Raw genomic sequence first — 23,201 nt, 5'->3', positions numbered from 1 at the left:
TTGCTGCCATGGATCTTTATACTATCACTGGCAAGGAGGGAACGTTCCCAGAATAATCCTATTTAATTTACAGAGCTGCTGCACTGGAATGAACACATGTTGTGAAGAACTGTCTTTGACTCACGCTTTTGAATATATGAGAGAAGGGATTTGTATATTCTTGATTGTCAGAGTATACTGCAGTGATTGGGGGGGAATAGTTGGAGCAGGGCTACCTCCTGTGTCATAAGGGCTCAGACTTCATGGCAATAATGTACAGTATGCACTAACTGTAAGTCACCCTGGATACGAGCGTCTGCTAAATGACTCAAATGGAAATAATGGCAAGAGCAGTAGGCATAAATAAATAAAAGCTTGACCGCTTACTGGTGTACACACACCTAGGACTGATCATATGCAAATGCTTAAAGACACACTTAATAATGGATGAGAGAAAATGTGTTATTACATGTAGTAGTACTATGATCACTTAGAATACATTTTTCAAAACAACATGATCGTGCAGCTCATCGGTGTAAACATTGAGTCAAAGATTTTGAATTCCTCCCTGCAGCAGTTAGTGTACATGTAGAGCCTACTTTGGTACCCATTTAGGAGACTCACTCATTGGACGAGAGAAACACTCTTTTCACGCCACTTCAATACAATAAGTTACTTTGTTGTAGCGGGTTGAGAGACTGGGGGAAAGGTTAGGGAAAATGGTCACCTAATCTGCTACGAATATCACTTTGTATCGAAGTGGCTTGAAAAGAGTGTCCCCGTTTGACAAACAGCGGCCTCTACTTCAGTGCTTTAAATGCCAACAGATTGGGCATGTTGCTAATTTGTGCACTGTGCAAAGCTAAAATGAGATGTGCAAAACCATTGTAGTAGAAATTGTAGACTCCTTGGCCTTCATGTGTGGGGCATCAATGTGACTGCTTCACGTACGAGCAGGACTGCACAAATACAAGAAGTAGTGAAGGCAGCCAAAGACATTCAGGGGATTTCTGAAGTTACTATAGAAATGATACATCGGATGCTGAATCAAAATTCAAAGGAGGATCGGGATAATAAGTAGTATTATGGTGTTCCTTGTTGTCCAATGGAACGCTAGGAGTTCGATAGACAATGAACAAGCATTTAAGACATGTATATACTGAGCAAAAATAGAAACGCAACATGTAAAATGTTGGTCCCATGAGCTGAAATAAAATATCCCAGAAATGTTCCATATGCACAAAACGCTTATTTACAGTGCCTTGCGAAAGTATTCGGCCCCCTTGAACTTTGCGACCTTTTGCCACATTTCAGGCTTCAAACATAAAGATATAAAACTGTAATTTTTTTGTGAAGAATCAACAACAAGTGGGACACAATCATGAAGTGGAACGACATTTATTGGATATTTCAAACTTTTTTAACAAATCAAAAACTGAAAAATTGGGCGTGCAAAATTATTCAGCCCCTTTACTTTCAGTGCAGCAAACTCTCTCCAGAAGTTCAGTGAGGATCTCTGAATGATCCAATGTTGACCTAAATGACTAATGATGATAAATACAATCCACCTGTGTGTAATCAAGTCTCCGTATAAATGCACCTGCACTGTGATAGTCTCAGAGGTCCGTTAAAAGCGCAGAGAGCAACATGAAGAACAAGGAACGCACCAGGCAGGTCCGAGATACTGTTGTGAAGAAGTTTAAAGCCGGATTTGGATACAAAAAGATTTCCCAAGCTTTAAACATCCCAAGGAGCACTGTGCAAGCGATAATATTGAAATGGAAGGAGTATCAGACCACTACAAATCTACCAAGACCTGGCCTTCCCTCTAAACTTTCAGCTCATACAAGGAGAAGACTGATCAGAGATGCAGCCAAGAGGCCCATGATCACTCTGGATGAACTGCAGAGATCTACAACTGAGGTGGGAGACTCTGTCCATAGGACAACAATCAGTCGTATATTGCACAAATCTGGCCTTTACGGAAGAGTGGCAAGAAGAAAGCCATTTCTTAAAGATATCCATAAAAGGTTTGCCTCAAGCCACCTGGGAGACACACCAAACATGTGGAAGAAGGTGCTCTGGTCAGATGAAAGCAAAATTGAACTTTTGGCAACAATGCAAAACGTTATGTTTGGCGTAAAAGCAACACAGCTGAACACACCATACCCACTGTCAAACATGGTGGTGGCCGCATCATGGTTTGGGCCTGCTTTTCTTCAGCAGGGACAGGGAAGATGGTTAAAATTGATGGGAAGATGGATGGAGCCAAATACAGGACCATTCTGGAAGAAAACCTGATAGAGTCTGCAAAAGACCTGAGACTGGGACGGAGATTTGTCTTCCAACAAGACAATGATCCAAAACATAAAGCAAAATCTACAATGGAGTGGTTCAAAAATAAACATATCCAGGTGTTAGAATGGCCAAGTCAAAGTCCAGACCTGAATCCAATCGAGAATCTGTGGAAAGAACTGAAAACTGCTGTTCACAAATGCTCTCCATCCAACCTCACTGAGCTCGAGCTGTTTTGCAAGGAGGAATGGGAAAAAATTTCAGTCTCTCGATGTGCAAAACTGATAGACATACCCCAAGCGACTTACAGCTGTAATCGCAGCAAAAGGTGGCGCTACAAAGTATTAACTTAAGAGGGCTGAATAATTTTGCACGCCCAATTTTTCAGTTTTTGATTTGTTAAAAAAGTTTGAAATATCCAATAAATGTCGTTCCACTTCATGATTGTGTCCCACTTGTTGTTGATTCTTCACAAAAAAATACAGTTTTATATCTTTATGTTTGAAGCCTGAAATGTGGCAAAAGGTCGCAAAGTTCAAGGGGGCCGAATACTTTCGCAAGGCACTGTATCTCTCAAATTTTGTGCACACATTTGTTTATATCCGTGTTAGTGAGCATTTCTCCTTTTCCAAGATAATCCATCCACCTGACAGGTGTGGCATATCAAGAAGCTGATTAAATAGCATGATCATTACACAGGTGCACCTTGTGCTGGAGACAATAAAAGGCCACTCTAAAATGTGAAGTTTTGTCACACAACACAATACCACAGATGGCTCAAGTTTTAAGGGAGAGTGCAATTGGCATGCTGACTGCAGGAATGTCCACCAGAGCTGTTGCCAGAAAATTGAATGTTAATTTCTCTACCATAAGCCACCTCCAATGTAATTTTAGAGAATTAGGTAGTATGTCAAACCGGTCTCACAACCACAGTCCACGTGTAACCACGCCAGCCCAGGACATCAACATCTGGCTTCTTCACCTGCAGGATCATCCGAAGGGGTGCTGATGAGTATTTATGTCTGTAATAAAGCCCTTTTGTGGGGATAAACAAATTCTGGCCCACCCATGGTTGTGCCCCTGCCCAATCATGTGAAATCCATAGATTAGGGCCTAATGAATTTATTTAAATTTACGGATTTCCTTATATGAACTGTAACTCAGTAATATTTTTGTTCATATACATGATTTAGATGTTTTACCAGACGTGATGTGTATACAAGAAACATGGTTTAAACCTCAGTTCGATTATATTATACCTGGGTTTATATCTGAGAAGTGATAGAGTGCTCGGGTGGTGGGTGTGCTACATTTACCAAAGAAGGTGTAGCACATAGAGTGATTCATGGTTTCAAAGAACATGATTGTGTGACGGTGGAGATGTGTAGAGAAGGGGGTGTTATCACGTTGTTTATATTGTAAACCCAATTTGTATATATTGTAAACCCAAACCCAAATTGTAAACCCAATTCTGTGTGTGAATTAGACATAGTTGTGAAATCCAGTTCAGGTGATAAGGAGATATGGTGTGTAGATGTCAATGCGTGTATCAGCTTGTGAGGTAGCACTGCCACCGATGCCAATGGTTTAATGGTTGAAGATTTTATGGAGCGGAGGGGACTAGTTTGTCTAAATTATAGTCGGGGGACATGGGTAAATATGACTAGATGACTATGTTTAGATCGTACATTGACGTCCTCCTCCATTTCTGGTATTTGTGAGTGGGATGTGAAGATAGAATCCACAATTGGCATTAATCATTTCCCAGTTATGTTCAGCATAGACTTTGACGAATGTTTTCAGAAAAGGGAACTGGTTTCCCTGATCGTGATAATGCTTTTAAAACTTTCAAGAATAATTTGACATTTGATAGCATGATAGTCTTTCAGAGAAAGATAGCGTTGGCTTGGAAAGTCATTAAGAATGCAAAGAAAGGTGCACGGCGGGAATTCTGTTCTTCTATAGGAAGGGAAACAATTGGGGGATGTGTGGAAATTGTTAAAGAGGATGATGGCTCGAATCCCCGAGCTGAAAAGGTAAAACTCTGTCGTTCTGCCCCTGAGCGAGGCAGTTGTTCCCCGGGCTCTGAAGACGTGGATGTCGATTATGGCAGCCCCCCGCACCTCTGATTCAGAGGGGTTGGGTTAAATGCGGAAGACACATTTCCCTGTAATGGCTGTATGGTAGAGGAAAAAATGAAACATGTATGATTATTTTGTGAAATGTGTGACGTAGAAAGGGAGAGTTTGTTTGACAGGGTCAGAGAGGTTGGACGGGAATGGGGAGTGGGTGACATTTTGTGTGGGGGTGATGGGAGTCGTGAGGTTTGTAGGGAATGATTTGATTTAATCAGAAATTCAGGGTTAGTTAAGATAATGTAGTGGTATAAATCAGTGGAGGCTGCTGAGTGGAGAATGGCTCATGGCTGGAACGGAGTATATGGAATGGCATCAAACCATGTGTACCATCCTCACCAATTAAAGGTGTCAACCTCCTGTGGTATGGATACAGTGGCTCGTGACCGGCCTCACACTCCTCCAGTACAGTAGGTGGCGATGTAAGCAGCTGTCAGTTGGTTGCGATCCGGCAATAAAAGCGTAAAGAAGAAGACGCACGGCGTTAGTTTGTCGTTGCATTTTACTGTCTTTTACTGGCAGCGGCTGTTACGTGCACATTTCTTGTCGAAGAACCTCGGCTAGCCAGATATATAGTTATAGAAAGTAGGGTTTGGCGGTCTAAAATCGGGCGCTAGGTTATTGTAGAAAATAGTTTATTTACCGTGACTATTGAAGGTTTCATATCGCGTTTTAATGGCGTTGTAGTCGGAAGCATCTATTGTGTAAGAAAGCTAACGTTAGCGGCTAATTTCCCGCATTGTTGAATCGACAGCGTGGGATCCTCGCATTATGGCCAACAACACTGTCGCCGCGAACCAACAGCAACCACAGGCCGTGAGCAGGATTGGCCCTAACGCTGGAAAACATGGCAACAACTTGCCTCTCTGGGGCAACGAAAAGACTATGAACTTGAACCCTATGGTCCTCACCAACGTTCTCTCATCTCCATATTTCAAAGTGCAGCTGTATGAATTGAAAACCTACCATGAGGTGGTGGATGAGATCTATTTCAAGGTAACGTCTGGCTGGACCCATGCTACAAGGCTGGCTAACGTTAGCTAGCTAACCTTGGTTAGCTTCATAGCTAGCTGTTTGAATAAAAAAAAAGGGGGAAATGGCTAGCTAAATTATTAATTGTCAGGTAACGTTGACTAAATTTGGCCTAAATTGTTTTCATGTGTCAGTATGTAACTATCTCCATGTTAATTCCACAGCTAAACGGACACGTTTCTGTTCTGTTGACACATTTGAGCGTTTAGCTAACGTTAGTTAGTGTTAGCTATATTTAGCTAGAACAATCCCCAGTTGTGGTGGTTTCCTATAGTTAAGTCGACTGCTGATAATTGTGAATATTGTGTTGGAAGTAACGTTAAAGTAGTTAACTACACTTTCTAGACTAACCTAGCTTACGTTAGCGAGCCCGACTAGCTAAATATCCAACGTTAGATTACATAATTTGATGATTACTAGCTAGTGTTATGTTGATCAGTGAGGTAATAATTGCATGAGAATACAACGCTATCAACCTATTTGCATGTGGTGAGATTTGTCACTTATGGCTTAACTTTGAGGCAGCCAACAAATGACGTAGCCAACGCCACAATGATTTTTGCATCATTGAGTCACCATGTTATTTTCTCACTAGGTTACTCATGTTGAGCCCTGGGAGAAAGGCAGTAGGAAGACTGCCGGACAGACTGGAATGTGCGGAGGGGTAAGTTAGAAAGTACGTGCCTTTTGCCTAAATGTGTTTCTATCTCTCCCATGCTGCCTAGTCTCTGCCAACTCAGGTTCATAAGTGCATCACATACAGTCGGGTCCAAACTTACCCTGTTTCTGAGCTGGTCACGGGTGCACCTCAGCCACGCTCAAAGTCCTAAACAATATAATTACCGCCATCGATTAAAAGACAGTACTGTGCAGCCATCTTCATTGACCTGGCCAATCACTCTGTCAATCACCGCATTCTTATCGCCACAGCCTTGGTTTCTATGACTGTCTCGCCTTGTTCACTAACTGCTTCTCAGATAGTGTTCATTGTGTCACATCGGAGGACCTGTTGTCCGGACCTCTGGCAGTCTCTATGGGGGTGACACAGGGTTAGATTCTCGGGCCGACTCTTTTCTCTGTATATATCAATGATGTCGCTCTTGCTGTGGGTGATTCTCTGGTACACCTCTACGCACCTCTTCTGTATACATCTGGCCCTTCTTTGAACAATGTGTTAACAAACCTCCAAACGAGCTACAATGCCATACAACACTACTTCCATGACCTACAACTGCTCTTAAATGCTTGTAAAATGAAATGCATGCTCTACAACCGATCGCTTCCCGGTTGTAGAGCATCCATTAAGCATCTCCAATACAAAATTTAATCTAGAATCAGCTTCCTATTTTGCAACAAAGCCTCCGTCACTCATGCTGCGAAACACCCTCGTAAAACTGACTATTCTACCGATCCTTGACTTCGGCGACGTCATTTACAAAATATCCCCCAACTACATTGGATGTAGTCTATCACAGTGCCACCCGTTTTGTCACCAAAGCCCCATATGCTACCCACCACTGCGGCCTGTATGCTCTCGTCGGCTGGTCCTCGCTATATATTCGTCGCCAGACCCACTGGCTCCAGGTCATATAAGTCTTTGCTAGGTAAACCTCTGCCTTCTCAGCTCATTGGTCACCATAACACCCACCCGTAGCACGCGCTCCAGCAGGTATATCTCACTGGTCATCCCTAAAGCCAACACCTAATTTGTCTGCTTTTTCTTCCTGTTCTCTGCTGCCAATGACTGGAACAAATTGCAAAAATCACTGAAGCTGGAGACTCATATCTCCCTCACTAATGTTAAGCACCAGCTGTCAGAGCAGCTTACTGATCACTGGAGCTGTACACAGCCAATCTGTAAATAGTCCATCCAAATACCTACCTCATCACCATATTGTTTTTTTTGCTCACCATTATTTCTACTTGCACATCATTTGCACATATCACTCCAGTGTTAATTGCTAAATTGTAATTACTTTACCACTGGCCTATTTATTGCCTTTACCTCCTTACTTCATTTGCACACACTGTATACAGATTTTTATATTGTTATTGACTGTACATTTGTGTAATTCTGTGTTTTTTGTTACACTGATTTGCTTTATCTTGGCCAGGTTGCAGTTGTAAATGAGAACTTGTTCTCAATTGGCCTACATGGTTAAATAAAGGTGAAATAATAAAAAATAAAAAAAACATTGGTCCCCTTGATAAAGATGAGCAAAAAAATACAAGAAACACATTAGTAATACAATTGCTCAGAGAAAGAGATTTTGTTTAAAAAGTAATTCCTTTTCCAAAAAAAAGGATGGGGGTAAAAATTGAGACCCCTGTTTTCAAACCTTTCAATAACTCACCATGCCAGGATAACGGCACAGCCTTTTTTGTAAAATGTTTTCTGAGATTGAAGAACACATTAGGAGGGATCTTGCACAATTACTAAAAACAGAATATTTCCAGATCCTTAATATGCTTTGTCTGCTCTTATGGACTCCCCTCTTCCATTCAAACCACACGTTTTCAACAGGGTTGAAGTCTGGAGACCTAGATGGCCATTGCAACTTGTCGATTTTTTGTGGTCGATTAACAATTTCTTTGTGGATGTGTGCTTGGGGTTATTGTATTGCTGGACAATCCACTTGAGGCCAAGTTTCAGGCTCCTGGCTGGGGCAACCATTTGTTGGCTAAAATATACTGCTACTGGGCAGAGTTAATGATGCCATGGCCCTTAGCAAGGGCCCCAGGACAAGCTAGTGCTGAGTTGCGTTAGATTTCACTACTATTATTAAAAATAATCATGGGTCAGAGCTTCCCGAGTGGCGCATCGGTGTTAGAGGAGTCACTGCAGATCTGGTTCGATCCCATGATGCGATGCACAATTGGCCCAGCGTCGTCCAGGTTAGGGGAGGGTTTGGTCGGCTGGGATGTCCTTGTCGCGCTCTGGCGACTCCTTGTGGCCACTGGGCACATGCATGCTGAATTTGGTCGCCAGCTGTACGGTGTTTCCTCTGACACAATGGTGCGGCTGGCTTCGGGTTTAAGTGAGCAGTGTCAAAGCAGTGCGGCTTGGCGGGGTCGTGTTTCGTAGGATGCGTGGCTCTCGAACTTCGCCCCTCCCGAGTCCGTATAGGCGTTGCAGCGATGGGACAAGATCCCATCGCTGGATCACAAAATTGGGGAGAAAAAAAGTTTAAATACCAATCATGGGTTTCGATTATTTGACCTTAAAATTATTCAAGCGGTTAATGGAAATTCCAAAGCCAGAAATAGTAAATTAACCAAAAGGTAAAAAGTATTCCATTGTCTGTCAGGTCCACATAGAAAAACAAGACTTTACTATGAAATAATAAAATATGACTTAGTTTTATTAGACTTTTTAATTCCTTAGTCATCTGTGCTCAGGCAGTAACAGCCAGATGACAATCTAATGTCATCTGTTCTCCCCATACTGTCTGTAGTCATCCTATTCAGCTAGACTGCCCAACTATGCTGTAGAGCTGTCTGACAATCATTTGACTCGTTTTTGAAAGTCGACAGTTCATGAAAGTATGCCTTATCCTTTTCACATATCGTTGTGTACATTTCCCTCATGCGGCAACGTATGCAGTCTATCTAACCTAACAGGTGTGAAAGGGGATACCTAGTCAGTTGCATAACTGAATGCATTCAACCAAAATGTGTTATGCATTTAATCCAACCGCTCTGAATCAGGGAGGTGCGGGGTCTTAATTGACGTCCACGTCATCGGCGCCCGGTGAGCAGTTGTTGCTGGTTAACTGCCTTGCTCAAGATCTTTCCACCTTGCCGGCTCTGGGATTTTAACCAGCAAACTTTTGGTTACTGGCCCAACAGTGTATCCAACTTGGGCCCATCCAGAAAAGATCAGGAGTAATGGATTGTGGTCATTGTAGTTATTTGCCACATTTCTACGCTAAACTTGCCTGATCCCAACCATCCTCCTCCTGCTGACTGCAGATTCTGACATTAAGTTATATGTAAAATGTGGAATCTGCAACTTTTCTCATGTGGCATAACAATTGACTATTTCTACCGATCTGCGTGCCGGTTATGGTTTTCATATGCACATTTTTGTGGAACAGCTTCATTTAATTTGTCTTTATCTCAATCATTGTGATGTGGTTAATCAAAATTCTATCCAAATCAATATTAAAATGATTCAAACCTAAAAAGCAACTTCTATTGCCAACTATGTAAAAATGGCCTACATAAAGCCAACAAATAAACATTGCAGCCTGGAGGTATAAAATATCTGGATAAACATGAATATCCTATAAATCACAGAGGCATGGCCTGTCTGCCACAAACTTGAAACATTGTATCAACTATTAACTTGGGTCTTGCCAGAGCTCTCTAGCAAACTAACTTCTGGGCCCTACGTTTCCCACGCCAGTAAGCTCGGGACAGATGCAGCTGTAGGCTATCGGGTAGGCCTATTTTATGACATTTCCCCTGGATGAGAGCATGCCATTTTTTTATCGAAGGAGAGCGAGCTGGAGCGATTTTCAGATATATTGAGGAACTATTGTCATTTTCAATAGATGTAAAACAGATTTGGTTTGCTTGCTGTTTGAGGTGAAGAAAACATTACTTTGAGAAGCGCCACAGCTCATTATTGGTGGTGAGTTAAGCCAATCAGAAATACTATTAGATTCCCAAATGGGCACATTTGCATGCAGGGCAGGTAGCCTATAGGCCTATTTCTATGCGTAATCAAGTGATTACTCAACATTGACAGGAGTGTGCCAAACACAAGACACTGACCTAATTAACTCATAAATGTAATGAAATAAACCAAAACTTGTTTCTCACAAGTGTAGCATAGGTTGTGGAATAATATATTGAATGCATTAGCAGAGATTACCGTAACCTAACAAACATTGTAGATTAGGAATTAATGGTAATTGTACTACTGGTGGTATATGGGGCAGCAGGGTAGCCTAGTGGTTAGAGCGTTGGACTAGTAACCAAGTTCAAATCCCCGAGCTGACAAGGTAAAAATCTGTCGTTCTGCCCCTGAACGGGCAGTTAACCCACTTTTCCTAGGCCGTCATTGAAAATAAGAATTTGTTCTTATTCTTGCCTAGTAAAATAAAGGTTAAAATATATATATCAATTCCATATATCGGCCCTAATATATATATATATATATATATATATATATATATATATATATATATATATATATATATATATATATATATATATATATATATATATATATATATATATATATATATATATATATATATATATATATATATATATATATATATATATATTTTTATATATTAGGGCCGATATATGGAATTGATAGACTAACAAGCAAATGCAAACAGTTCACAAAATGAAGTTACGGAACAATTAATGTGCGCAAATTGGCAGGAGAGCACATTCTGGAGAGAGACTTGAGTTGTCGTGACATTTCCCTTATTCTTGGGCTGTGACATTCCCCTTATTCTTGGGCTGTGCCATCCCTGCATCCTCCGCAATGGATTAGCATCAGCCTACGCAATGGATTAGTTCACTGAGATGAGCGTGAATAAGACTGTCTCGAGTGCCATAAATACATATTTTCTACTGCTCGACAAAAAAGATCATTAACCTAATACAATTGCTCAGAATAAGGTTTTTAACAAGTAATGCCATTTTCTCCTTAAAGGGCAAAAATTACTGGCACCCCTATTTTGAATAACTCACCTTGTGAGGATAATGGCACTGAGCTTTTTTCTAAAATGTTTTATGAGTTTGGAGAACACATTGGGAGGGATCTTAAACCATTCCTTCATACATCATCTTTCATTTATATTATTTGTCTGTGCCTATGGGCTCTTCAATTAAAACCACATGTTTCCAACAGGGTTGAAGTCTGGAGACTGAGATGGCCACTGCAAAATGTTGATTGTTGTTGTCAATTAATATGGATGTAACTATTCACCTGATACGCATCAAATATGAATGCCCTAACCTCTGCAGGGGCACATGGCACTTTTCTCCACTTTTAATCAATGTCTCCTGTCTGGAGCTCCTGTCAATGTTGAGTAAGACGCGCACCTGACCTGAGTAAGACGCGCACCTTACGCTTAGAAGTAGGCCCATAGGCTTCCTGGCCTGAGCACAAATGTAGGCATATAAATGTGCCCATTTGGGGGTCTGGTTGTATTTCTGATTGGCTAATGAGCGGTGGAGCTTCTCAAAGTAATGTTTTCTTCACCTCAAAGAGCTATCAAACTAAATTAATGTTTTACATCAACTGAGAATGACAATAGTTCCTCAATGTATTATAAAATTATTTCCGGTTCTCTCCCTTTTCATAACCACTGTGTTAAAGGGACAAATGTCATGCTCTGGTCCAGTGGAAACTTAATTAAAATAGCCCTACCTGACTACTACTTGTTCAGTGCTTGGACTGAAATAGGTTTGGGTGCTGGTACTGTTTATTTTTAGGTGCAGAGGAGCTCCACTATATTTTGTAAGAGGAACAGGAGCTCAAGCAGTAGAAAATGTGAGGTGTCGGGTGCTCTGCTCCGGTGAGCTCCTGCTCAAGTCAAGCACTGCTTCTTATCCCTTTCACAAATAGCCTACAGCTGTCTGTCCCGAGCTTACTGGCAGTGCCCAGAATATTTTATACAATTTTGCTAGCTGCTACTTCTGACCAGACCAAAATTATTAGTTGATACTAGAGGTTGACCGATTAATCGGAATGGCTGATTAATTAGGGCCGATTTCAAGTTTTCATAACAATCGGAAATCGATATTTTTGTGTGCCGATTTAAAATGTTTTTTTTACACCTTTATTTAATCTTTATTTAACTAGGTAAGTCAGTTAACAACACATTCTTATTTTCAATGACTGCCTAGGAACGGTGGGTTAACTGCCTAGTTCAGGGGCAGAAAGACAGATTTTCACCTTGTCAGCTCGGGGGATCCAATCTTGCAACCTTACAGTTAACTAAGTCCAACGCAATAACGACCTGCCTCTCTCTCGTTGCACTCCACAAGGAGACTGCATGTTACGCAAATGCAGTAAGCCAAGGTAAGTTGCTAGCTAGCATTAAACTTACCTTATAAAAAACAATCAATCATAATCACTAGTTAACTACACATTGTTGATGATATTACTAGATATTATCTAGCATGTCCTGTGACGCATATAATCTGACTGAGCATACAAATATCTAAGTATCTGACTGAGCGGTGGTAGGCAGAAGCAGGCGTGTAAACATTCATTCAAACAGCACTTTAGTGTGTTTTGTCAGCAGCTCTTCGTTGTGTGTCAAGCATTGCGCTGTTTATGACTTCAAGCCTATCAACTCCCGAGATGAGGCCAGGTTTTTAATTAAAATAGCCCCGAAGTGAAATGGCTGGCTAGTTAGCGCGCGCTAATAGCATTTCAAACTTCACTCGCTCTGAGCCTTGCTCTGCATGGGTAACGCTGCTTTGATGTGGTGGCTGTTGTCGTTGTGTTGCTGGTTTGAGCCCAGGGAGGAGCGAGGAGAGGGACGGAAGCTATACTGTTACACTGGCAATACTAAAGTGCCAATAAGAACATCCAATAGTCAAAGGTTAATGAAATACAAATGGTTTAGAGGGAAATAGTCCTATAATAGCTACAACCTAAAACTTCTTACCTGGGAATATTGAAGACTCATGTTAAAAGGAACCACCAGCTTTCATATGTTCTCATGTTCTGAGCAAGAAACTGAAACGTTAGCTTTCTTACATAGCACACTTTTACTTTCTTCTCCAACACTTTGTTTTTGCATTATTTAAACCAAATTGAACATTTCATTATCTACTTGAGGCTAAATTGATTTTATTGATGTATTAAGTTAAAATAAGTGTTCACTCAGTATTGTTGTCATTGTCATTATTACAAATACTTAATTTGTTTAAATCAGCCGATTAATCAGTATCGGCTTTTTTGGTCCTCCAATAATTGGTATCGGCGTTGAAAAATCATAATCGGTCGACCTCTAGTTGATACAATGTTTCAAGTTCGTTGCCGACAAGCCATGAATGTGTTTGTTAAAAAATACCAAAAAAATTACACATCAAACCGAATTGCATCAATTCGTTCCCCTAATCAAACAGTATCATATCGGAGCCCATGTATCTAGACGAGTATTGAATAATTCATAAAAGGAGAACTGCACATCCCTATCAATTAACCACTTAGTGGATTTTCATGTGTGCTTGGGATTGTTGTTTTGTTGGAAGATTCACTTGTGACCATGTTCAGCCTCCTGGCAGAGGCAACCAGGTTTTTAATTAAAATAGCCCCATACAATCAAAGCTACACCGCCATATTTTACAGTAGGGTTTGGGATCTTTTCTGCACAGTCATCTTTCTTTCGATGCCAAAACCCCAACACTGGTGTGTGTTGCCAATGAGCTCTCTTTTAATGTCATCCAACAAATGTTAACTGGAGTTTGCTAAGCTGCATTGGGACTTGGCTTGGATCCGGTGCTATGGCCAGATGACATGAAAATTGAACTCTTTGGCCACGCACACCAGTAATGGGTTTGGCAGCGAAAGAAAGATGCATATGAAGAAAATAACCCCACACACATGCAGAAAATAACCCCATACCTACTGTAACATATGGTGGTGGATCTTTGATCATATGGGGCTATTTTGTTTGCACTGGTCCTAGTGCCCTTGTTAATGTCAACGGCATCATTACATTTTTTTGCCAAAAACCTGGTTGCCTCTGCCAGGAGGTTGAAACTTGGCAGCAAATTGATCATCCAGAAAGACAATAACCCCAAGCACACATCAAAATCCATTGACCACAAATCAGTCTCCCATTGAAAACCTGTGGTTTGAATTGAAGGCAGTCCATAAGCAAAGATGAAGGATATCAAGGATCTGGAAATATTCTGTATGGAAGAATATCTAAGACCCCCTCACTGTGTTCTCCAATCTCAGAAAACATTTCAAAAAAGCTGTGCGGTTATCCTGGCAAGGTGAGCTTTTGAATGGTATTGAAACTGGGGTGCCAATCTTTTTCTATGTAATGGTATTAGTATAAAATATATAATCTCCCAATGTTTTGGGTGCATATAAAATAGCTCTATTTGAATTGATTTTATATATTGTTTTGTTGTTGCTCATCTTTATCAAGGGGGTCAATAATTTGACCTGGCTACATATACACATCAAAAGTCAGAGCTTGAAAGTTGGCTGTTAGAAATATTACAATGAAAACATACTTTAATCTGCATTGTTTAAGACATGACATATGGAGGTGTAGTGAGATACCCAGTGGGCTGGACAGTTCTCTTATCACTCATCTTGAAAAATATCAAATTATTTAAATAGCGTGGGTGACTGAGGAAAAACAAACTGAATTTAAGGCCAAGTGGCAAACAATAATGCAGGCACTAGGGATGGGGGTGGGGGGATGACGACGACGACAAGTCTGTAGTTGACAGTTGAACGCAAGCAACACACTTAACTTATCTGTGGAGTAGGGCCGTGTTGAAAACTGATAATGGCTCACCCCAAAACTTAGAGGTGAACTTGAGATGTTAAGGAACACTGCTCCCAGAAAGAACATGTCTGACTCATGAACCTCTGTCCTCAGGTGCGGGGAGTTGGGACCGGCGGCATTGTGTCCACAGCCTTCTGCCTGCTGTATAAACTGTTTACCATCAAGATGACCCGTAAACAGGTGATGGGACTGATCACTCACAACGACTCACCCTACATCAGAGCACTTGGCTTTATGTACATAAGGTACAACTCTGTTTTAATGTTGGTTTATGTAAAAATTTGTTTACACAGAAGGATAGGACCCATTGCATTTATTTATGGCTGCAAATACATTTCAATCACCCTACCTTAGTGTGGCAACCTGTTTGTGAAACGCTCAGCAGTCATTTTTCGGTGTTTAGTTGCATGCATAGACTTAAACATCGCGTCATTGTGTCTGTCCCATTATTGCTTCTGTGAGATGCAGCGCCATTGAGGCCATCCCCACTTTGATGAAGTCAATTTTCTTCTACTTCGATGAGTTGGCAAACAAACTGAAAGGGTGCCCACTGCCACCTAGAGTGTAGTATTTGAACAGGGGTAAAGCCAACGTTGGTCATTTACTGTCCCTGAAATGGGAAACGTGTCTTTTCCATAGATGAATAGGACAAACTTTTTATATCATTTTCTGACACCCGACAGTAACACTTTGGCACCAGTTGAGTAGCTGTATAAACCCCTCTGTAAGCCTGTGGATGATGGTTCCAAGGCGGTACTTATTTAAATAAGAGAATAAGGTGTATAGATATCACACCATTAAAATGAGTGGGGTGATATTCCCCGAATACTCCTGCCTCCTGAAGCCACGTTTGACACGGGGGACAAGTAACTTTATGATAATATGTTAGCAGTGAATGTAGAAGCAGTAGTCATTTTTCATACTTTGATCTGGTTTTATCCAAATTTCTCAAATTATATGAAAAACATGATTTTGACTGTTCATGACCTTTAACCCTGAGCCTACAATTTCTGTGCCCTGCGGAAATTCAAATGAACATAATAAAAAAATCCCCATCAGTCTGTTTAACCTGTAGTGACACCCCATCCCGTGAATGGGGCTGTTGTCATCATCTGACACTAATTAGCATAACGCAACGGACATAAATATTCCTATTCATGAAAATCACCAGTGAAATATATTGGAACACAGCTTAGCCTTTTGTTAATCACCCTGTCATCTCAGATTTTCAAAATATGCTTTACAGCCAACGCTAGACAAGCATTTGTGTAAGTTTATCATAGCCTAGCATAGCATTATGCCTTGCTAGCAGCAGGCAACCTTGTCACGGAAATCAGAAAAGCAATCAAATTAAATCGTTTACCTTTGAACTTCAGATGTTTTCACTCACGAGACTCCCAGGTAGACAGCCAAAGTTAATTTTTTTCCCAAATCATTATTTTTGTAGGCGAAATAGCTCCGTTTGTTCTTCATGTTTGGCTGAGAAATCGCCCGGAAATTGCGGTCACCACAACGCCGAAAAATATTCAAAATTAGCTCCATAATATCGACAGAAACATGGCAAACGTTGTTTAGAAGGTGTTTTTCTAATATCTATTTGCTAATATATCCGTCGGGACAATTAGTTTTTCTGTAGGACCGATTGGAGTAATGGCTACCTCTGTATTTTACGCGAGAATCTCTCTGAGCCACCATGTGACCACTTACGCAATGTGGCCACCTACGGCTATTCTTCAACAGAAATGCGTAAAACTACGTCACAATGCTGTAGACACCTTGGGGAATACGTAGAAAGCGTAAGCTTGTTGATGGTACATTCACAGCTGAATAGGGAGTCATTGGAACGCAGCGCTTTCAAAACCTGGGGCACTTCCGGATTGGATTTTTCTCAGGCTTTCTCAGGCTTTCGCCTGCAACACCAGTTCTGTTATACTCAGACAATATCTTTACAGTTTTGGAAATGTTAAAGTGTTTTCTATGCATATTCTAGCATCAAAATATCCCGTTTTAAACGTTTTTTTCCCAAAAATGAAAATACTACTAGTGATATCGTCTCAATCCACAGCATCCGCCAATATCGCCCTTTCGCATCTGCTCTGAAAGGTGGCAAAGCTAGAGCAGTGTGTCAGACCAATCGGTCTTCTCACAAAAACCTATAACGTCGGAACGGTTTTTCCTACAAAGTATTATAACCACTCTATTGAAAGAAGAGACCGTTTTGCTCTAGGATGCGCACAAGACTCGTCTGAAGTCGGTACATCCTCTCTTGCCAACTTCTGTCTTCAGTGTCCGAACGGTTTGGGATACACACTAATATGACCCCTATGTGGACAGCTGATACTTTCACAAACACCATGGTGTTCACCGTTTTGCTCTATGCAACCCACAAACCTTTGCAAGCCTCGAGTCGTCTGAAGGTCACCGGTACCAGGAAAAAAATAAAGTTTCATTCCTAAAGAGGATATATACATACATTATTTTTTTTTATATACACCTACTCGTGCATGGGTTTTTCTTTTGACTATTTTCTACATTGTAGAATAATAGTGACAACATCAACTATGGAATCATGTAGTAACCAAAAAGTGTTAAACAATTCAAAATAGTTTTTATATTTGAGGTTCTTCATATAGCCATCCTTTGCCTTGACAGCTTTGCACACTCTTGGCATTCTCTCAACCAGCTTTGAGGTAGTCATCTGGAATGCATTTCAAGTAACAGGTGTACCTTGTTAAAAGTTAAGTAGTGGAATTTATTTCCTTAATGCATTTGAGCCAATCAGTTGTGTTGTGACAAGGTAGGGGTGGTATACAGAAGATGGATAAAAATCTGACCTTCAGCAAGGCCGTTAACCCACTGTTCCCCGGGAGCCGATGACGTGGATGTTGATTAAGGCAGGGTTAAATACGGAAGACACATTTCAGTTGAATGCATTGTTGTACAACTGACCAAGTGTCCCCCTTTCTCTTACCTGTCCTTTCCTGGAATGGTGAGTTACTTTTGATCAAATCTGATTCACATACAACACTATACAGTTATCAAAAAGGAGGACCAAGGCACTCCATGTAATTAAAATGTCTTTATTAGTATGACATCTTTTTGATGACCAATTTACTCATTTTCTGTCTACCAAAACCTACTATTGTGTACCTTAGGAAAAAAAGGAGAAGGAAATTACTGCTATCTAGTTTTAGATGGTTAACAGGTGCTAGTCCAAAACATGGACATGTGTTATTCGATGGGATGTTCATAAGTAGATGCTCATGGTGTGTTTGTTTATGCAGATACACCCAGCCCCCTGCAGACCTGGTGGACTGGTATGATGGTTTCCTGGATGATGAGGAGGTATGTCCACACGGGTAATACTTTCATGTTTCTCTACCTTTCACTAACTAGTCTGGCATGATCCAAACTGTCTCAGTTCTCTCCTCGTTGTGATGCTCAGAGCTGATTTTTTCACCTTTGCCTTCATTTGGCTTAATTGCCCCCCAGTCCCCCCAGTCCCTCTCCCCAAAGTTGGGTAACTAGGTAATTCACTCTGCTGTGCTGACTGTTTTGGTCAGGGTAAGTATATTTGACCGTAGTCAAATTCTGTTTACATCTGGGCATGCCTTTAGTTATCAGGACTTATTGCACAAAACAAATGTGCAAAACTTGACCACTACTCCGAAATGTATAACATGGTTCCTCCCTGGTCCTACCACTTCACAGATCACTTTTTGTTTTGTCAAATTCAAATTACAATTTTATTAGAAAATATACCTTTAACACATCAATCCTTTGCTTTGTTTTCTTCTCACACACACACACACACACGTCTACTTAGCACAATTTAATAATTTCCTGGGGAGAATCTTGTAATAGATTTATCTTCTCTGTGCACCTTCAATTGGCTGGATAGTGTTTGGCAGACTGTGCATCCAGGCCTACTTTCTTGTTCTGATGCAGTATTTTAACCTTACATCCTCTGACAACCTACCTAACTGGCTAATTCCCATGTTCTCTTCTTTAGATGCCCCTTGTGCAGCAGGTGAATTGGATAATGTATCTCTCAGCACTGTTGGTTTGCGTGTGTGAGTGCAAAACGGATGTTCAGTTCTCTACCCATTCAAACCTGGTCTCTCTCTAGCTGGTGTGCACCTACCTACTTATCTACCTCCTCCACTCTGTACTTGCACTGTGGCCAATGTCTCCCTGGACTGTCGAGGAAGGAGGAAGCACAACTCTTGAAACCTTTCTTCACTGTCCACGGATCTATCTCCATTGTTTAAAGTTGTTTTCTCTCCTTGTTTCACCTCCACCTTTACTACTCATTTTAATGCTAGTGCAGATGGTGGATAAGAGAAGAGGAAGCCACTTTAGACTATTGAGATGCACCCCAGGTTCTGTTATTTTGACAGCATACACAATATATACAAAAGTATGTGGACACCCCTTAAAATTAGCCGATTCGGCTATTTCAGCTTCACCCGTTGCCGACGGTATAAAATCAAGCACACTCCGTAAATCAAGCAATCTCCATAGACAAACATTGGCAGTAGAATGGCCCGTACCGAAGAGCAAAGTGGTAGGCCACACAAGCTCACAGAACAGGACCGCTGAGTGCTGCTGCGTGTAAAAATGGTCTGTCCTCTGTTGCAACACTCACTACCGAGTTCTAAACGGCCTCTGGAAGCAACGTCGGAACAATAACTGTTCGTTGGGAGCTTCATGGGTTTCCATGGCCGAGCAGCCGCAAGCCTTAGATCACTATGCTCACTGCCAAGCGAATCTGGGTTTGGCCGATACCAGGAGAACACTACCTACCCGACTGTATACTGCCAACTAAAGTTTTTGTGGTGCTGTTTTTCATGGTTTGGGCTAGGCCCCTTAGTGAAGGGAATCTTAACGCTACAACATTCTAGACGATTCTGTGCTTCCAACTTTGTGGCAATACAGGTCCATACAGAAATGGTTTGTCGAAATCGGAAGAACTTGACTGACCTCAACCCCATCGAACACCTTTAGGATTAATTGGAACACCGACTGCGTGCCAGGTCTAATCTCCCAACATCAGTGCCCGACCTCACTAATGCTCTTGTGGCTGAATGGAAGAAAGTCCCCACAACATCTAGTGGAAAGCCTTCCCAGAAGAGTGGAGGCTGTTATAGCAGCAAAGGGGGACCAGCTCCATATTAATGCCCATGATCTTGGAGTAAGATGTTTGAGCAGGTGTCCACATACTTTTGGTGATGTAGTGTATCTTTGTAAGTACAGACTCTTGAGGACAGCCAGACAGATTAGATGACAGCAACTATTTTTCCATTTCCCTATTATTTCCTATAGTATCAGGCACTAAGCTACATTTTTATGCAAACACATGATAATGATTTGTATGTGCGCATATTAAGCTAGATGAAAACAGAGGTGAAGGTTCAGTACATGGTCATCACAAATTATATTTTCTTTCTAATTGAGTAATGGAGGTTAAAAAGCAGGGACTAGGAAGATAAACCTGTAAATCGCTCTGGATAAGTGTCTGCTAAATGCCAAACATTTAAATGAATAAGATTCTAAATACAATCAATGCCTTTTATACTTCTGTTTGTATCTGTGTTAATAAGGTTCTGAATACCCCACCCCCCTCCCCATGTTCTCAGGAGCTGGATGTGAAGGCCGGAGGTGGCTGCGTTATGACAATCGGAGAGATGGTCCGGTCGTTCCTCACCAAGCTAGAGTGGTTCTCCACTCTCTTTCCACGCATCCCGGTGCCCGTGCAGAAGCTGATCGACACGCAGATGAAGGCAAGGCCCCGGAAGGTTCCTGAGAAGGTAGAGGAGCCGGAGGAACCACCAGCGGAGGGCCGTAGACGCTCCAGGTAGGAAATGGAGTGCAGCCATTACAGATAATATTGTGTTGATCACATCTGTCTTAATGCAGCTGAAATGTTGGCTTGTTTCTGGTCAGGAGCCCCAGACCTACCCCGAGCCCCAGGAGGACTCCCAAACGGTCGAGGAGCCGGAGCCACCACCGCGAACGAGAGCGCCACGGCCCCAGCTTCGACCGCGAACTGGAGAGGGAACGCGACCGCCAGAGGAAAGAGCGGGACTCTGGGGACGGGAAAGGAGAAGAGAGGGAGAGGCGTCGGTCCCGCAGCGCAGACCGTACCCAGGAGCGCCGGGAACGTCGCAGGAGCCGCAGCGGGAGCCGGGAACGCAAGGGAGAGCAGAAAGACAGGGAGAAAGATGGGCAGGGGGGTGTGGAGAATGACAGGAGGAAGGACAGGGAGTACCATAAAGATGGGGGCAGGGAGAGGTCCAAGGACAAGAGGAGCAAGGGAGAGGCAGAGGACAGGAGACAAAAAGAAGAGAGAGATGAGAGGAGGGGTCACAGGGAGGAGAGGAAGGCCAAGCGCTCCAGTCGGAGTGCAAGCAGGGAAAGGAGACACAAGAAGTCCATAAAGCGACAAGTCCAAGAAGAGAGCAGAGGTGGGGCTGAGGTAGGGGAGGAGAAGGAGAAGAGTAGGAAGAAGCAGTGCAGCCGGGAGGGGGAGCAGCGCTCTCACAAACACAGCCGCAGTAAAGAGCGGAGCCATCGGCCACGTGAACCCAGCAACGGGAAAGACCACGGGAAACACGGGGAGTGCAAAATGAGCCAGAGCACAGAGCGATGAGTGTGAGCCCCCTGAGCGCAATTCACAACTCTCCCGCCATCCTTTCTCTTCCTTACATTTTTTTTTTTACTTGATCATGTATTCTGTCACTTGTTTTAAAACAACAACAAAAAGCACCTGGACTTGTCTTTGGCCATCGTAACTTTGTGTAGATCTTTCTCTCTGCCTTATCATCCCTTTCTAGACCAGCGTTACTCTTCTCTCTACTGTAGTAATTTCAGTCTATGGTACTTTGTTTTTGTCTGGAAAGTTCCAAATTGCTTTGTACATATGGATCTGAGAATGTTTTAAATCCTACAGAGCAGCCTCCTAAGGGGAGTTTGTACTCCGCACCGAGCTGTGCTGTATTTGGCATTTTGTTTTCTAATAAAACTACTTTCATGAAAGGAGAATTCTGATTGTAGTTTTGTAGATACTGTAATTCCTAACGCAGACCACTACAAATCTAACAAGCTTCGCTGTGCAGCAAACATCACTTCCTCCACTCTCCCTGTTTGTACCACTGCTCAAACGTTACAACATACAAACCCGTTGAGCTATTGAAAAGGTTCTGATTAAATCGGCACCATTGGCAACATTTTAATCAGTGAGTTGAGTTTCTGGCACTTAAGCTATTACTCAGTCCACCCAAATGTAGTAATTACCCTGAGTAGACGTTATGAAGAGCGTCATGACCCATTGTGCATCGCCCCAGTCAGAAATGAACTGTTTAAGTACTATATCTACATCAATGAAAGGGGATTATCCGAGTAACTTAATTCGTATATTTTTTTGGAACAGGGCAAAATGTCCCCCACGAATGATGCAGCACTCCCCTTCATGACTAACACATTTCAGTTGTGTGTGACCACAGATGATCCATTATGTTAGAGCTGCCATATCTGGTTAATGTAAATGTCTTCAAGTGGAAGGCAGTTAGCCTGGGTACCAGTCCAGGGCTTGACATTCAAGTAAATTTGCCAGTGGCACATCGGACCAGTACAGAGTGAAAACTGCTGGCCTGAATGAGAATTAGTGGCGGGGGTCAAGCTCACAGGAAAGCAAGTTTCAACCGTGAGTGATTTTCATTTGCAGTCTGGGAAAATACCTTCTATAGCCAACCATAAAAGCTGATCTAAAAACCATGTAACCCCCCCCTCAATGTAATATTCCCATCCAGAAATGAGCCCAATAACATATTGGTGTGCTACTTTAGCAATAAGCATCAACACCAGTCTGGTGCAGAATCATGGCTAAAGCATGGGGTTGCTTCTCTGCATTATTTACCCCAAGGGGCTAATCATTAGCTAGATCAGGAACTCTAAATATGATTTTGTTGCTTGTTTGTCCTAAAATAGTGATTTTTTATAATGCTTATAAATAGTGTAATTGTGTGAATCGGGCATTTCTAGGATTTGAAGACAATGGGGGCTTAGCCCAACACCAGTAGGGGGTCTGGGGGCATTCTCCCCCAGCAAAGAAAAAGGAATTTCAACAGGTAAATGCATGAATTTAGTGCACCTTAAGATGAACATTGAGATATGTTTCAGGTAATTTGCCCCTTCCCAACTGCCACAGCAGACACTGCCAGTACTCAGAGTTGATATCTCTCCCCTG

At 42.0% G+C, this 23,201-nt stretch overlaps 1 protein-coding gene across 9 annotated transcripts; it reads left to right on the top strand.

Moving 5' to 3' along the window:
- The first annotated feature begins 4,844 nt into the window (after nt 1-4,844).
- Nucleotides 4,845-21,991, top strand: prpf38b (pre-mRNA processing factor 38B). Of its 9 annotated transcripts, none has more exons than XM_090225931.1 (7): nt 4,855-5,405; nt 6,037-6,105; nt 15,047-15,198; nt 18,238-18,298; nt 18,966-18,983; nt 20,593-20,810; nt 20,900-21,991. In XM_090225931.1, the coding sequence occupies exons 1-7, from the start codon at nt 5,181-5,183 to the stop codon at nt 21,603-21,605; spliced, it is 1,449 nt and encodes a 482-aa protein (XP_090082057.1). In that variant the 5' UTR covers nt 4,855-5,180; the 3' UTR covers nt 21,606-21,991. The 9 variants fall into 9 exon arrangements, with proteins under 9 accessions (XP_090082061.1, XP_021444512.1, XP_090082057.1 ...); XM_090225932.1 differs by having other exon boundaries at nt 4,860-5,405; nt 6,037-6,117; XM_090225935.1 differs by lacking the exon at nt 18,966-18,983 and having other exon boundaries at nt 4,845-5,405; nt 18,238-18,312.
- The last annotated feature ends 1,210 nt before the right edge of the window (nt 21,992-23,201 follow it).

This window comes from Oncorhynchus mykiss, chromosome 28 (assembly GCF_057628025.1).
Source record: "Oncorhynchus mykiss isolate SJ-2025 chromosome 28, ASM5762802v1, whole genome shotgun sequence".
Lineage (NCBI taxonomy): Eukaryota > Metazoa > Chordata > Actinopteri > Salmoniformes > Salmonidae > Oncorhynchus > Oncorhynchus mykiss.
Note: the sequence above shows the minus strand (reverse complement) of the source record. Positions and strands in the feature narration are given on the sequence as shown.

Coding starts and splice junctions, on each gene's coding strand:
- prpf38b (XM_090225931.1), top strand. CDS start 5,181: ATGGCCAACAACACTGTCGCCGCGAACCAACAGCAACCACAGGCCGTG. Junction 15,199..18,237: donor CTTGGCTTTATGTACATAAG/GTACAACTCTGT, acceptor TTGTTTATGCAG/ATACACCCAGCCCCCTGCAG. Junction 20,811..20,899: donor GAGGGCCGTAGACGCTCCAG/GTAGGAAATGGA, acceptor GTTTCTGGTCAG/GAGCCCCAGACCTACCCCGA.